Source organism: Ornithorhynchus anatinus, chromosome 2, assembly GCF_004115215.2.
Source record: "Ornithorhynchus anatinus isolate Pmale09 chromosome 2, mOrnAna1.pri.v4, whole genome shotgun sequence".
NCBI lineage: Eukaryota > Metazoa > Chordata > Mammalia > Monotremata > Ornithorhynchidae > Ornithorhynchus > Ornithorhynchus anatinus.
This window is the reverse complement of record NC_041729.1, coordinates 42,596,056-42,611,183: the sequence shown is the minus strand read 5'-3', so window position 1 is coordinate 42,611,183 and position 15,128 is coordinate 42,596,056. Positions and strand designations below refer to the sequence as shown.

The 15,128-nt window shown below is 46.6% G+C and overlaps 1 protein-coding gene across 2 annotated transcripts in view; it reads right to left on the bottom strand.

The window, feature by feature from the left end:
• The window catches only part of PDGFA (platelet derived growth factor subunit A), a 34,125-nt gene extending 19,450 nt beyond the window's left edge, over positions 1-14,675 (bottom strand). For both annotated transcript variants that reach the window (XM_029058036.2, XM_029058037.2), the window contains exons 1-3: positions 14,016-14,675; positions 12,085-12,181; positions 2,987-3,091 (exon numbers count right to left, since the gene is read on the bottom strand). In XM_029058036.2, the coding sequence (XP_028913869.1) occupies positions 2,987-3,091; positions 12,085-12,181; positions 14,016-14,078 (265 nt within the window). In that variant the 5' untranslated portion in view covers positions 14,079-14,675. The remainder of the gene's footprint in view (positions 1-2,986; positions 3,092-12,084; positions 12,182-14,015) is intronic.
• Between the last annotated feature and the right edge of the window lie 453 nt (positions 14,676-15,128).

Here is a 15,128-nt window from a genome sequence, read left to right as displayed (position 1 = left end):
ACAGTCCATGTTTCACCTGGGGCTCACAGTTTTAATTCCCGTTTTACAGATGAGGTAACTAAGGCACACAAGTTAGTGACTTGCCCCAGGTCACAAAGCAGACAAGTGGCAAAGCCAGGATTATAACCCAGGCCCTTCTGACTTCTATACCCTTGCTATGTCTACCAGACCATGCTGCTTCCCAGAATCTGTTTTCTGTCCTCCTCAAGGCAGCAGACGAAACTGTACAGATTGATCCAGCTAAAGCAAGGAGCGACTTACTTGAGTGGCTGACCAAGATTCTCTTATAGCAAAATCACATTACAGAACACAATCTGCAAAGCACCATGGCCTAGTGGAAAAAGCATGGGCCTGGGAGTCAGAAGACCTGGGTTCTAATCCCAGCTCAGCCACTTGCTGCTGTGTGACCTGGGACAAGTCACTTAACTTCTCTGTGCCTAAGTTCCCTTCTCTGCAAAATGGGAGTTTGGTACCTGTTCTTCCTCCTTCTTAGGCTGCAAGTCTCATGTGGGAACTGATTACCTTATATCTACCCCAGTGATTAGTCCAATGCTTGTTATATAGTAAGTGCCTAACAAATACCACAAATTAACTTCAGTCCATCTTCTGACAGGACGACTGGGCTGTAAAAGCCTTTAAAGTTGGCCACTGGCAATCAAGACCATATATCAGAATGGAGGATACATATTATTGCTGCCATCAACTCTAATATGGATCACTCTCAGGATGCCATTTAGTCCAGCTTGACACAGCATCTCCAGGAAACTTGTCTCAATTAACCCAATCTATTCTACCACCCATGACTCACTACTTACCCCATCACTCATTCTTGTGATTAATGAATCTATTTGAACCTACTCATGCTGATGGGATGCTTGTCTGAACTCTTCTATTAGACTGTAAGCTCCTCTTTAAGGCACAGGACCACATCTATCTTTTAATAGGTACCTACGAGTTACTACAGTGCTGATCATCCTATGAGAGTACATTTTTTAAGACATTTGTTAAGCACTCACTGTGTGTCAGGCACTGTACTAAACACGGGGGTAGATATGAGCTAATTGGGTTGGACACAGTCCATGTCCCAAACGGGGCTCACAGTCTTATTCCCCATTCTACAGATGAGGTAACTGGGGGACAGAGAAGTTAAATGACTTGCCCAAGGTCACACAGCAGACAAGTGGGGCAGCTGGGATTAGAGCACAGGTCCTTCAGACTCGCAGGCACATGCTTTATCCACTAGGTCATGCTGCTTCTGGAGGAAAATAACACAATGTCCATCCCCGAGATTTCAAGCTGAGTTTGATCTCACCTATCGCAAGTTTTCAGGCCTTTCAGAAAGTGCCAATCTGACACTATTATCAGGACATAGAACAAAATGCTCATGTGTCCACAGTGATACCAATATTTGCCCCCAGAATGCATCCCTCTGGTACTTCCGAAGTACATGCCCCAGGACTCAAAATTCAAATCACTCCTTCCTGAGCATTTCATGGTAATTTTAGATTAGTTCCTTAAAATCAAGTTAACATGGGACCTCTCTCCCCACCCCACTCAATCCACTGAATTTACCACATTCTGGAGATACTAATACGGTATTCAACTTTCCTCCCTCCATCTCAGACTGTGAGCTCCACATTGGACAAGGCCTTAGTCTGACATGATTTATCTTATACCTACCGCAACACTTAATATAGGGCTTGGCACATGGTGAGCACTTAACCAATACCATAATCATTATTATTACTGTTGAAACTATAGGGAACCAGGTTGAACAAATGACTCAGGAAATCCAGAAGAGGGACCAGCAGAGACCTGACCTCGAAGCAGTGTGGCTTAGTATATAGAGCATGGGTCTGGGAGTCAGAAGGACCTGGGTTCTAATCCTGACTCCGCCACTTGTCTGCTGTGTGACTTCGAGCAAGTCACTTAACCTCTCCATGTCTTAGTTACTTCATCTTTAAAACGGAGATTGACAGTGAGCCCCATGTGGGACATGGATTGTGCCCGATCTGAACAGCTTGAATCTATCCCATGCTTTGTACAGTGCCTTGGTCATTGTGGGCAGGGAATGTGTCTGTTATATTGTTGTATTATACTCTCCCAAGCACTTAGTACAGTGCTCAGTACACAATAAGTGCTCAATAAATACAATTGACTCGCTGACTGACTTGACTGCCTGGCACACAGTGTGTTTAACAAATACCATAAAAAAAGAAAAAGATATTAAGTATGAGAAGCCCTTGCCAAGTCAACTGAGAAGTGAAGGTTGTCACACTAGTATGCAAATATAAATATCAGTTTCAACTGCGCGTAAGCCAATACGAGTGCCTCACACTTACTTGATGCAAATTAAACTACACCAAATATGAACTGCCTCAAGCAAATCCAAATACAAGCAACTGATTAAAAAATAAATTCCATTTTCTAAATGTAGTTCGAGCACCAGCTATATTTCCCTCATCTGAAATTACATGAAAATAAATGGCTAACAAATGTGTGTGGCAACGTGCATAATGATGGACATTAGTACTGCAGCCATTCAATCTGCATTTCAAAAGAGTGTATTGGAAGGGGAGGGAAGAAAGCAAGCTATCTGCTCTCCCAGAGCTCTGGACCGGTTTATACCAACTATCTATTAGCTAACAGCTGTAGTCAATCCTGGTGATCCATACCGTGAATTGAAAATTAAATATAACCCCATTTTCCAACTGAGGTCTATCCTCTAACATGCTGCAACAAGACAGGGTATTTTAAGAATTCATTAATCTTACATATTCACCCAGATACCCCAGTGATGAGACAACCAGAGCTGAAGAAACCCACAAAGAAATGCAGGCTCTAAATATCCATTCCCAATGGAATAAGAGGCATTTTTTTCAAAGAAACCTTTGGGCATAATTAATCACAGGAATTTTTCCCCTCCCTGCTCCCTCCCACTCTCTTTTGCAGTTATGATTGCAAAATAATTGGTCATTTTCCTTACCAATACTTCTTTTTCTTCTAATTGGGACAGGTCTCTTTTCTTGAGCATGTTTGGCACCGTGGATATTATGAGATCTCAGGTTTGTTTCTGAAACATCTTCGTATCCTAAAAGTGAAAATGAAAACGTTGACCAGCTTTACAGGTGCCTAAGCCATAGCATGCACAGTTGAACTAAATCTAACACTTGTGGTACCCACAATTGTTTTTCAGCTGGCCCCTCTGGCCTCTTCTCTTGCAACCATCTGAATGCCTAAAATTATTTTTTTGCACATGAGATTAGTTTTGCCCACCTATAACCATTTGCACCCTCAAACTAGTGAATATCCAACTAGATGTGCAAACTGAAGCAGTGTGGTCTAATGGAAAGAGCACGAGCCTAGGAGTCAGGATACCTGGATTTTAATCCTGACTCCACCACTTACCTACTGAATGACCCTGGGCAAGTCACTTCACTTCTCTATGCTTCTTCTGCAAAGATGGGGATAAGATACCTGCTCTCCCTCCGCTCAGACTGTGTCCCCCATGTGGGACAGGGACCATGTCCAATCTGCTGATATCACATCCACCACAGTATGTGGCACATAATAAGCGCTTAATAAATACCACAATTATTATTATTCTTTCTTAACAAACTGCAACTGCAAAAGAAGAATGCCCCAGATTGAATAAAAAGCTTATGGCATGATATATATATCCCCGGGAGTCTGAATTTGTACCTAAAAATCTTGGAATAGTTTGAACATCTACTGATTCTGCTGAGTGATTTCCCTAGGCTGGAGTAGGAATGCGAACATATATACATTAACAAATAATTGACTGTTTTGGTGGAAAGCCCAAGCAGCCAGCCATGTTAGATTTCACACAGGGTTCTTTTGAAAGATGCCAAAATTATAAGGGTTTTCCAACTCCACCTAGGTGTGGAAACGAACACAACAGAACCACATGTGGCCGCTACACACCGTTTCCCAGTAAAATGTTCCAAGATATTTGTGGGTGTCTGTCGTACAAAATGTGGTATTGTAACCTTCTTCGTAACAATGCTTCCTCTGTAAACTTTCTCCAGTCTGGCTTTCTGGAAATCACAGCGACTAATTCAAAAACGAGCCGTAAATAGTTTAGGTTTTCTTTTAGACTCTCTGCTAAAGAACAAATCCCTTCTGAAACATCCTAACCTTTGAAGGGGCATCAGAAGCTACTGCATTCTCTGGGACTGCTTCCAGGCTTGTCGTGTTCCCTAAATAAGCCTACCACATGGGTTAAAGGGCCATGAGAAAAAGCAAAGATGGAAAACATGGCATTTCATTTATCATAAGAAACAACAAAATGACTGCTATATGGCTTTGTTTTGTTAAGCGGAACAAGTTAGGCCCAGTCCATGGCAGCAGGCTGGCGGGTTACAAGCATGTCAGGAGGAGAAAGCCTGACATAAATGGAGTCTAACTCGATTCTAATTGAGAAATGCTCGTACATGCTGTGCTGCTCTTCGCTGGTAGTGTGCCTTGTGACATAACAAGACGTTTTATTGGTTTCATCAATGCCTCCAAGGAACATAGTAATGTGCATAAAAAATGCTAGTGGGTGGCATCCAAAAAAGAAAACCAGTTACACTGTGCCTTTGCCGAGAGCTGCTTCTCCCGCCCTGTGCATCTTCTGAACTTTACAATCCTTTCCACCCCCAGAGCATTCGCCTGCGTGGGCTACAATACCCAGCTCGCCTAGGAAGCCATCTCACACTCAGCTCCGGTTGCCATTTGCATGGCACAAAGCAGGTCTACAAGCCAATTCTCTCCCACCCCCCACCCCCCTCGAGGAACGATGTGCAACAGAGTGAGCTGTTGCGAAATGACTACCTGCCTCGGGTGCGTAAAAAGGTAGAGTCATAGTGCACCTGAAAAGTTATCTCACTAGAAACACATGCCCAGGGGCAGAAGATTCCAGTTATGAAGTGATATCATTGGCCTTTTTTTTTAAGGTAAAGAAGGTGTTCTGATGTGTTCAGTTGCAGCCCTTGAATGGCAGAGGCCTTAAGGGATATTCCAGATAGATCACCAGAAAAAAGCAGGACAGAGGTATTTATGAGTGTCTAGGAGCAACAGAGGTTGGGGGCTGTGGGGGGAGAAGGCTCTCATCTACCTTTCAATTCATAGGATCTCATCTACCTTTCGATTCATAGGATCTCATCTACCTTTCACTCTAAGAATCTGTGGCAGAACAGAGATGAAGGTTGGGCTGAAGATAAAAAAAAACCACACAAAAGTAAAGGGAAAGAATAAAAAAAAAATCTTCAATGAGAGGACTTTACTGGCCCAGAGGACAAACCTCAGTTTTCCCACGCCACAAAAGATATGAAATGTCCATGGTGGGGAAGAATAGTTGGAACAGAACTGACTAAACTATGAGCTAGGATCAAAAATCTAGATATTGAATGGAGATCCATTCTTTCTCCTCATTTATCCTCCTTTGGAGTATGCTGTATTTTTAAAGGGTCACAAAGTGAGATCCTTGATGGAACAGAAGGACTGGGACTTTGTTCATTTAATAAGGATTTCTCAGGCACCAACTGTGTCTGAAAAGCCAAAACGTTACATCTCTCAGCTCCTAATACCGGTGGCCATCTTGCCTTTAACCCACAGCACTGTCCCTGGGGCGTGAAAGGCCCTAGCCAACTTTGAAATTCTAAGTGAGCTTTTAGTCTAATTTCATATTAGTTTAATAAACAAGAAAAAATAGTCCTTCCTGTTTAATCCATGGTGCTAAAGTATTAAACAGTGACTTTCTTTATCTTGATGGCAACCACAGGACACAAAATGGTTTATGACCTGACAAAAAGACCTTCCTTCCCACCAATGTCACATATGATGTCATCTGTCAGCAAGATGGGTGGTCGAGCAAAACGTTTAGAAATGCCTAGTGCTAGGGGGAAAAAATGTGATTTATACATGTGGAGAAGTGACTCTCACCATATGAACTTTCAAGTTCTAGTAGTGGGTGAAGTGGCGACACTTTCCCTTTGGAAGGGCAAGCTGCCTCTAGATCATTTTTTAATCTGTTTTCAAGGCAGTTAATCAAATAGTGCTTCTTTCATCTTGTATGCACGGATGCACTAATGACATTTAGAGTATGGTTAGAAATTCTTTTGCAATTTGTCCCGGTCAATCCATTAATGGGGTTGGAATGATGAGATTTATGCATTAGCTCAATATCATACTGGACACACTGCCATCACATTATTTTTCTGCTTAATTAATCAGATGGAATGTGTCCTAAAACACTGGCTACTGTTTATAGAACCGACTTGGGCCAAAGGATGATGATATTCACATGTGCTTTAAGTACCGTTTTGTCCTGAATCTGGGTGTTTCCTTACTCACATGTCATGTTTATGAGGAAATATTCCTTAGGTGGCAAATGACTATTTTCAGTCAACTATTGCTACTTCCAATGCTATTTAGCAAGTTATGGGTAGGCTCATGCTCAATGCTCCTTTATTCTTTGATGCTTGGCATTCACCACACCCTCAGCCATGTATATGTATATGTTTTGTACATATCCACAATTTATTTATGTTAATGTCTATCTCTCCATCTAGACTGTAAACTCCTTACATGTCTACCAACTCTGTTGTAATGAACTCTCCCAAGTACTAAATACAGTGCTCTGCACACAGGAAATGCTCAATCAATACCATTAATTGACTGATTGATTCTCTTCCTCCCCCTCCTCATCCTTCCCCTCTGCTTCCCTCCTTTCTTCACTAGCCCTTCCACTGGAGTGGGTCAGAGAAGAGAAAGAAGGGAAAACACAAATCAAATTCACTATATCATCCTTTTACAGTATAAATGTAAAAAGAGAAGAAAGGTAAAAATGTACAGAGAAGCAGCGTGGCTCAGTGGAAAGAGCACGGGCTTGGGAGTCAGAGGTCATGGGTTCAAATCCCGGCTCCCCCACTTGTCAGCTGTGTGACTGTGGGCAAGTCACTTAACTTCTCTGTGCCTCAGTTACCTCATCTGTAAAATGGGGATTAAAACTGTGATTCCCCACGTGGGACAACCTGATCACCCTATATCTACCCCAGCGCTTAGAACAGTGCTCTGCACATAGTAAGCACTTAACAAATACCAACATTATTAAATAAAATATTTTTATATATTTACACACACGCACTATACTCCATATATTGTACTCTATATATAATAATATCATTGTATAGTATTTTGAAGGGAAGGAGTTTGGTAACTGCTCAAATGCAGTAGGGGGATTTTCTGTCAATTCCCTTTATCCATTCCATGACTGACCCCCACTTACCCAGATAAGAGTTGGATGTAATTGAATAGTCAACAACTGATTCAACACATCTTATCATTCAAAGCCAAAGCCTTCCTTAGTAACCTCAATCTTCCCCAGGGGATTGTCTTTCTAGCCCTCCGAAGTCCTCAGATAATTAAGTGCAAACACATGCTTATATCTGATTTTCATTGCAATCTTTCAATTATCTAAAGAGAGTCAGTCTACAAACCTTCTAGAATCCCCTACACTTGTGCCTTAAGACATTACAATAGGTATTAGTTAGTCCACTGAAACTTTTTACCTAGGTATATTTTGGTTTTCTGCCTTTACTCAAAAACCTATGTGTTCCCCATCCCAATAAGAACAACAATAATATTTGTTAAGCACTTACTATGGGTCAAGCACTGCAGTAGATATAAGATAATCAGGTCCTACTTGGGGGTCACAGTTTAAGTAGGAGGGAGAACAGGTACTGAATCCCCATTTTGCAGATGTGGTAACTGAAGCATAGAGAAGTTAAGTGACTTACCCATCATCACACAGCAGACGAGTGGGACTAGTACCCAGATCCTCTTAACACCAGACCCATGTTCTTTCCATTAGGCCATGCTGCTTCATCCCCATCCACAGCTCTTCCGGTTGGGTGCATTACCACATTTCTTCTAACACTTTCCTGACAAACCCCTTAAAGTATCACACACTCCCACAATGATAGCAATATAAAAATTGAGGGTCTTATTAACTGCTTACTAGATGCCAAGCATTGCGCTAAGCACGGGATAAGGTTGGCCCTGATGCACATCGACAGCTAAAGAACCATGGAGGAAAGAGGAAGTTCTTTCTTCTATAAATGAGCTCTTCGGAGTCCAAAGGCCTAGGCCCATCCACCCTAAGGAGATCCCAAACAAGCCCCAACGGTTTCCATTAAGCAGAAACAGCCACCCCCCATCCAGGCTAATCTTTTCTCTTGGGTGCCACTTGCATCACTGAGAAATAGGTTACTTCCAGTCCTGGAAGGCTTTATGTTTATGCTTCACGTCTTCCCCACAAAAATTAAAAAAGGCCTTGTTCAATCGTCCAAAGCGATTTTATTGGTTTAAAACATCTGACCAACATAAAGGAGCTCCCTAGGAGTTCCCCTTAAAAAAGAGTCCAAATAGCAGGCTGGCTAATTCTTTACTGAAGGAAAAAATGGTCATTATACTTCTCCAGGGGGAAGACCCATAGCTGGGAAAGCCAAGAGTGACTAGCACTGCCAGAGTGCTCACAACTTTTTTTTTAAGATTGTGAAATTATGAGGAAAGTGAATCACCATATTAACCAGAGGTAGGGACCTGGAGGCAGCAGCAGAAGTGCCCACTCCATAGGGGTGATGGGAGCGATGGCTCCCTCAGACTTTGTAGCTGGACTTCCAGACTTGCTCATCCTAGGTCTCCGACAAGGCTTGACAGAATGGTACCCTGCCTGCTCTGTACCCTATTGATTCCCAGTCTCCATCTCCACTAAAATCCCTGACCCATCTTTATCCCTTATTATCACTAGTATTATTTGCTTAATACTTTCTGTGTTAAGCACTGTTAATAATAATAATAATAATAATAATGGTATTTGTTAAGGGCTCACTATGTGCCAGGCACTGTTCTAAGTGCTGGGGTAGACAGGAGCAAATCAGGGTGGACACAGTACCTGCCCCATGTCGGGTTCACTGTTCTAAACACTGGTAGATGTAAGTTACTCAGATTGGACACAGTCCTTCTCCCCACATGGGGCTCCCAGTCCAAGTAGGAGGGAGAACAGGTACTGAATCCTCATTTTACAGATGAGGAAACTGAGGCACAAAGAAGTTAAATGACTTGCCCAAGGTCACGCGGCAAGCAACTGGTAGAGATGCGACTAGAACCCAGGTCCTCTGACTCCCAGGCCCATCGTCTCTCCACTAGCCTAGCATAAACTAGGCTTCTCACTCAAAATGCACTCAAAATGAAGAGTTGGCACCTCTAGGCAGCAGGTCTGCTCTAAGAGCTAGAGAAATCACCTCCTCAGTCTCTACAGTCTCTCTGCTTGGAGCAGGGCTCCAACCCAGTCGCCCCACTTGGGCCCCCCTCGCCTCATCGTGGCCCTGGATGTGGATGGATGGATTGCTTGGTGGATGGATGGATGGATGGATGGATGGATAAGTGGATGGAAAATCTCTTTTTCCTCTTTCTTCTTTCTCCTCTCCACCCTCCTGAATGCTACCCTGAGAGTTTAACTGTGCGGTCTGCAGTTATCCGTTAAGCCTATGTGGAGAAGTGAGACTTTTGGGGGGTAAAAAAAAAAAAATGTTGACAAACTGACAATTATCCTTCCACCACTATTAACTATTTAAAGTAGATGCCACCCAAATGCAAACTGTTGCTTAGGTCTCACTTGAAACATGTCTTACAAGTTGAATTCTTAGTATAAATCATGGAAGTGAATCAAACTGAATCTCTCCTCTAAGAACTCCAAATGAAATACTAGTCAAGTGGTGATAAGGATCAGCCAATGGGTTTCCTAGGACACAGAACTCCAGAAACCAACTTACTATAAAATAGTTTTGGCATGGAATGAAATAGTTCATGCTCCTCAAGCACCATAATTAAGTACAAATTTCAAAATGACTGTACCACGTGATTGTACTTATTCATCCTCCCCCAGTTCTCACTGAATAGTTTGCTTTAAGAATGTTATAAATACTATACATCATTATGTTTTCCAAATTCAAGAGCTTTGAGTTCCAATTCTCTCTCCCGGCTCTCGCGTGAACTAAAGTAGATCCTTCTGTTCATGTTGTTTCATTTGGACCTTTGACTCTTCTGACAAGCTGATTTAATCATTATTTTTCAAGTTTAAAATAAACTATTGAGATATCAGAACGTAGGCTAGGCACGTGGTGCCATAAAGTCTCAAACAGAATATCAATATTGTATTGTTCAGTGTGTTACACAGCCTTTAGGAGGAAAGATCTTTTCATTTGTGAAAGTGTCTCCACGCTCAGGTAGAACAAACAACCATTTCCCTTAACCTCCGGTTGTCTAAGCACAGCCCTTTATTACATAATCACTGTAAAATAAGAACCATTGAAAAGCAGTAAACTTATTCAATACATTAGCAATAAACTCTGGGAGGATTTGAATCCTGTGTAAAAGAACCCTTCTTAACCCCAACCTTACCACAGTAAAAGTTGGCGCTCTGTAAGTCAAGCTAGAGACAGGCAGCTTTTTTCTAGGCTTGTCTCGGATGCTTAAACTTTTTAAGCATTGCTTAAGAAAAATGCTTCTATTACAATGCCTCACAGCTAAGTCGAAGATAATACTAAAAACAGCAGATAACCAGCCACAGCAGACCTGCAGGCACTAATTCTTAATGCTCTTTGAAAAGAAAAAAAGCACAAAGCTGCATGTCAAACCACAAAGGGCCAACCCACCATCAGTAATAAAAGCAACAGCTCCTCATTATGAAGAGCAAAGCAAGGCTCTAGCCAAGGAAAACCTGACTTCTCCCCACCAGGAACGCCGAAAAAACAACAGTGTATGATTTGAATCATCCAGTGATTTGTTCCATGGTAAAAGATTAGTGGCCGTTAGCTCACCGTTGGCCTCTCTTTTACCAACCAGTTCGGGGAAAGGAGGACAACCCTCCAGGTTTTTGAATGACATGGGGAAGGGAACTCTGTGCAAGTTACCTGCCTGTAAAATGGGGATTAAGACTGTGAGCCCCGTGTGGGACACTGGCTAGGTCCAACCTGATCAGCTTGCTATCTATGCCAGTGCTTAGTACAGTATCTGGCACATAGTAAGTGCATAACAAATACCATTAAAAAAAAGAAAGGCCCACTTGCTGTCACTTCAAGCAACCTCTCTCTCTCTCTCTCTCTCTAAACCCAGAGGGTTAGGAAGAGGGTCTTATCCCCTAAAGCATTAAGGGGCAATTTAGGGGATTTCCCTACAAGGAAATCACTCTTGCTCCAACAACCTCCCTCCCCTCCTGGCCTCACCAGGGCAGCATCCACCACCCACGTGGTTCCAAAGGAATAAATAATTGTTTCCAACTCAATTTGCTTATCTCCACCCCAGCGCTTAGTACGATGCCTGGAACATAGCCCGTGCTTAACAAATACCCTAATATTATAGTTATTATTATTATTATTATTATTGTCAGGGTCAGCCTTCTGGGGGGAGTAGTGGGAGAGTGGGTCATCTCTCTCCCTCCTCCGCTTTGACAAGCCTTCAGTGGACACCCATCACCCTTTTAACTAACAACCACCACAATAATAATAACAGCAGCAAAAATAATAATATTTGCTTAAATGCTAACTAGGTGTCAAGTGCTGTGCTGAGCCCGAGGTTAATCAAATCGGACACGGGGCCAAGCGTTTAGGGCAGTGCTCCGCACGCAGTAAGCGTTCAATCGACGCGACTGCGTGAACGGTGGAGGGTGGGGACCCTTTACTCCCGCAGCCCACGTTGCTTTCCTCCAGGTGAAGCCGGCAGAGAAAGTGTTGACTGGTGAGAAACTCCTGAATCATCGACCCCTGGTTTATTGCTGTGGAGTCTGACCTTTCGGTCCGACGGGCCTGCACCGGGTGGCGACCAGCTGCGAGGGCACCTGAAGTCACCTCCAGCAGAAGCACAAGGTGTCGGGCGGCCGGGGCCCACTGGCTTCTCCGCCGCCCCGCCCCCTCCCGACCCCCCCCCCCCCACCACCACCACCATCTCCATCACCCCCTTTTCGGGAAAGGGGAGGAAGGAAGAAAGGAAGGCAAGAAGGAAGGAAGGAGAATAATTTACCTACGGAATCTATCTCCAGGAGGCGCTGCAGGTCGCGGATGCTGTGGATCTCGCTGTGAGCCAGCCTCTCGATCAGCTCCCGGGGGATCTCGGCTTCCTGGGAATTAGGACCAAACACCTAATCACTGAGTCGCCCGGTGCTGCTATCACTTTTGCCCAGACGTGGGGACCCGAGCCGGCCGCAGCCTCCCCCCTCCCCAGCCCTCCGATTTTCGCACTTGGCCCTGTCCGTCGTGCCTAGCAACTCCACCACTATGACAGCCAGTCCTCATTATTTTAGATGCCGTCCCCCTCCATCACCGGGCTCCCCCCGACCCCCAACACCACCTTAATCCCCTAAAAGAAACCGTCTGGGTACACCCTGCGTGTACAACCCCCTCTTCGTTTCTGCACACCAAGTCTTTCAAAGGAAACCCTCCCCCACCCACCCACCAAAACCCCTCAAATATAGCACCCCTGAACCCCCCCCCCACCCCAAGAAGAATTTGCCCCTAGCCTCCTCCTCACTTTAAAACCCTGGCTTTATTTTCCTCCTCCTGAAATGTTGAACAAAGACCTCTGGCTACACAAGATCTGGGGTGTCAGTTACAGTGGGGGGGGGGGGGGAGAAAGGGAGCAGGGGGGCGGGGGCGCCAAGGTGTTCTGATTTAATAGGGAAATAAAACATCAAGAAAGATGAAATCGAAATGCGTCATGGATCGCTAATCGAAAGCCACAGGCAGCTTTTAACACTTTAATCTGAAGAGTGGCTTAAGTTTCTCGCCCTGGAGCCCCGGATCCTCTCCAAGGAGAGTTCATTCCCCACCCCCTCTTCCCACCCACCCACCTCGATCCCAGCCCCCTCCTTCCAGAGCCGGGGGTAGGGACAGACACTATTTTCAGACAAAAATTTTCAGACTCATTTTTGCCTGATTTGGGGATAACAGGGCCCCTCCCTGCGCCCCCTCCCAGGCCCCAACCCTTTCTCCCTCCCCACCCGCAACCCACCTCCTCTACACCCCAAAGCCCCCAGAGGAACCCGAATAGCTCCAAGGCTAAGGTTGAAGTTCCCACGTTGGGTGTTTAAAGGAAAAGGAAATTCCGCTCTCTGGAAAATCATAAATAATGTTCCCCTGGCAGGGTCCCTCGGACACGCGGTTGGGTTCGGGGAGGCCAGAAAGGGAGCTGTCCTAGGGGCCCCAGCCCCACCGCGCCCCTCGCCCCGGCTCCGCGTCCAAATCATTCATTCCATCGTTATTTACTGAGCGCTTAGTGGGTGCAGAGCACTGTACTGAGCGCTTGGAAAGTACAATTCGGGAATAGAGACGATCCCTGCCCACAACGGGCTTAGAGTCTGGGGGACGGGGATACCACCTGCACCCAGCTCAGGGGCGTCACCCAAATTGCCCCCCATTCTAAGAGCTTCTCCCCCTCCCCCCCCAAAACCCAACTGCATTTGAGGTTCTGCATTTCACCCCAGCTCCTCCCGCCACCCCTTCCTCCCCCTCGGAGAGGGCGGTCGCCCCCGCCGCTGCCGCAGTAGCCCCCCGCCCCCCAGATGCCCCGTTCCGGGGTTCACCCTGAATCCCGCTTCCTCCCTGCCCCGCAGCTTTTCCCCGCAGGGTGGGTGGGTGGGGGGCGCGGTCACGGATTTCCAAAACCTCCTTCTCACCCCCCGCCCCTGGATGCCCCCACCCCGTCTCCTCTATCTCCTTCCAATGCCTCCTGGAAAGTCACCAGAGAGAAAAGCACGCCTCGAAATCAAGCCATCCAAAATGAAATATATAGAGGAAAATATATATGGACGGGTGGAGAAGCCCGGCACCTCGCAAGTGGCCTGCGGGCGAAGGGACCTCCAGGGAGCCGCCCCGGGTGGGAGGCAGAAGCCCGGGTGTGCAAAGGGGGAAGGGCGAGGGGAAGGGAAAAGGGGATGGGGGGGAGAGGTCACCTACCTCGGAGAAGGCATAGGACAGGTAGCCAAACCCTAGCAGCAGAACACAAGCCCAGGTCGTCATCGCGTTCCGCTGCACTTAAGACTCCTTGGAGGCGCAGGGCTGCGGGGTGGGAGCTTCAGCCGGGCTCCTGTGGCGGCGAAATTCAGTACCATCCCTCAAGGGGAAAGACACTGGTGTGTGCGTGTGTGTCTGTCTGTCTGTCTGAGTGTCTGTCTGTGCGTGTGCGATCCGAGATCCTCCTTGGGCGCTGGGGTGAGGGGTGGGACGGGAGGGGAAGCGGGGAGGGGGTGGGTTGGTTTTTTTTTTTTTTTTTGGTTTTTTTAATTCTTATTCTTTTTTGTATGTTTCCCGATCCGGGGCCGCCGCCGCCAATGCCGCCGCCGCCTGGCTTCTCTTGCTCTGCTCTTTTGGCTTTAGGAGTAGACCAGCCGGTACTTCAGCATATTTGCTTAGATCAGACCAGAGTGAAACCCAAGGAGTGAAGCCGGGAACAGCGCCGCCGCCGAAACGCCCATCACCTGTCTGCCCCGGCCCGGCCCGGCCCGGCCCGGCCTCGCCTGCCTTGGCTCCCCCCTCCCCAAAGCACGCGGAGACCCTCGAGCCCCAATGCGCCCTACTCTGTGCGCCCTGCTGCGCTGCACCCTACTCTGTGCGCCCTACTCTGTGCGCCCTGCTGCGCTGCACCCTACTCTGTGCGCCCTACTCTGTGCGCCCTGCTCCGTGCGCCCTGCTCCGTGCGCCCTGCTCCGCACGCCCCGCTGCGCTGCACCCTGCTCGGTGCGCCCCTCTCCGGAGCCTTCCCGCTCCCCCTTCCCGGCCCTCCGGCACCCCCGGCCGGGCGAGGAGTCTCTTCTCGGGACCTACTAGCTGGACGTCTCCCTCCAGCTCCCTCTCCTCCTTCCCTTCTCCTCCCTCCCCCTCCGGCGCGAGGTGGGGAAATACAGGCGGCGCCCAGGGAAAAAGGGCAGCGCCAGATGGCAGCCTTGGCTACCCGCTTCAAGTCTTTTTTTTTTTCCCCTCCTCCGGCTTCTCCTCCACCTCCTCCTCGCCGGCCAAAAGGACAGAGAGGTTTAAATCCCCGGAGTTGGACCGGATCGGACAGAGGAAAGA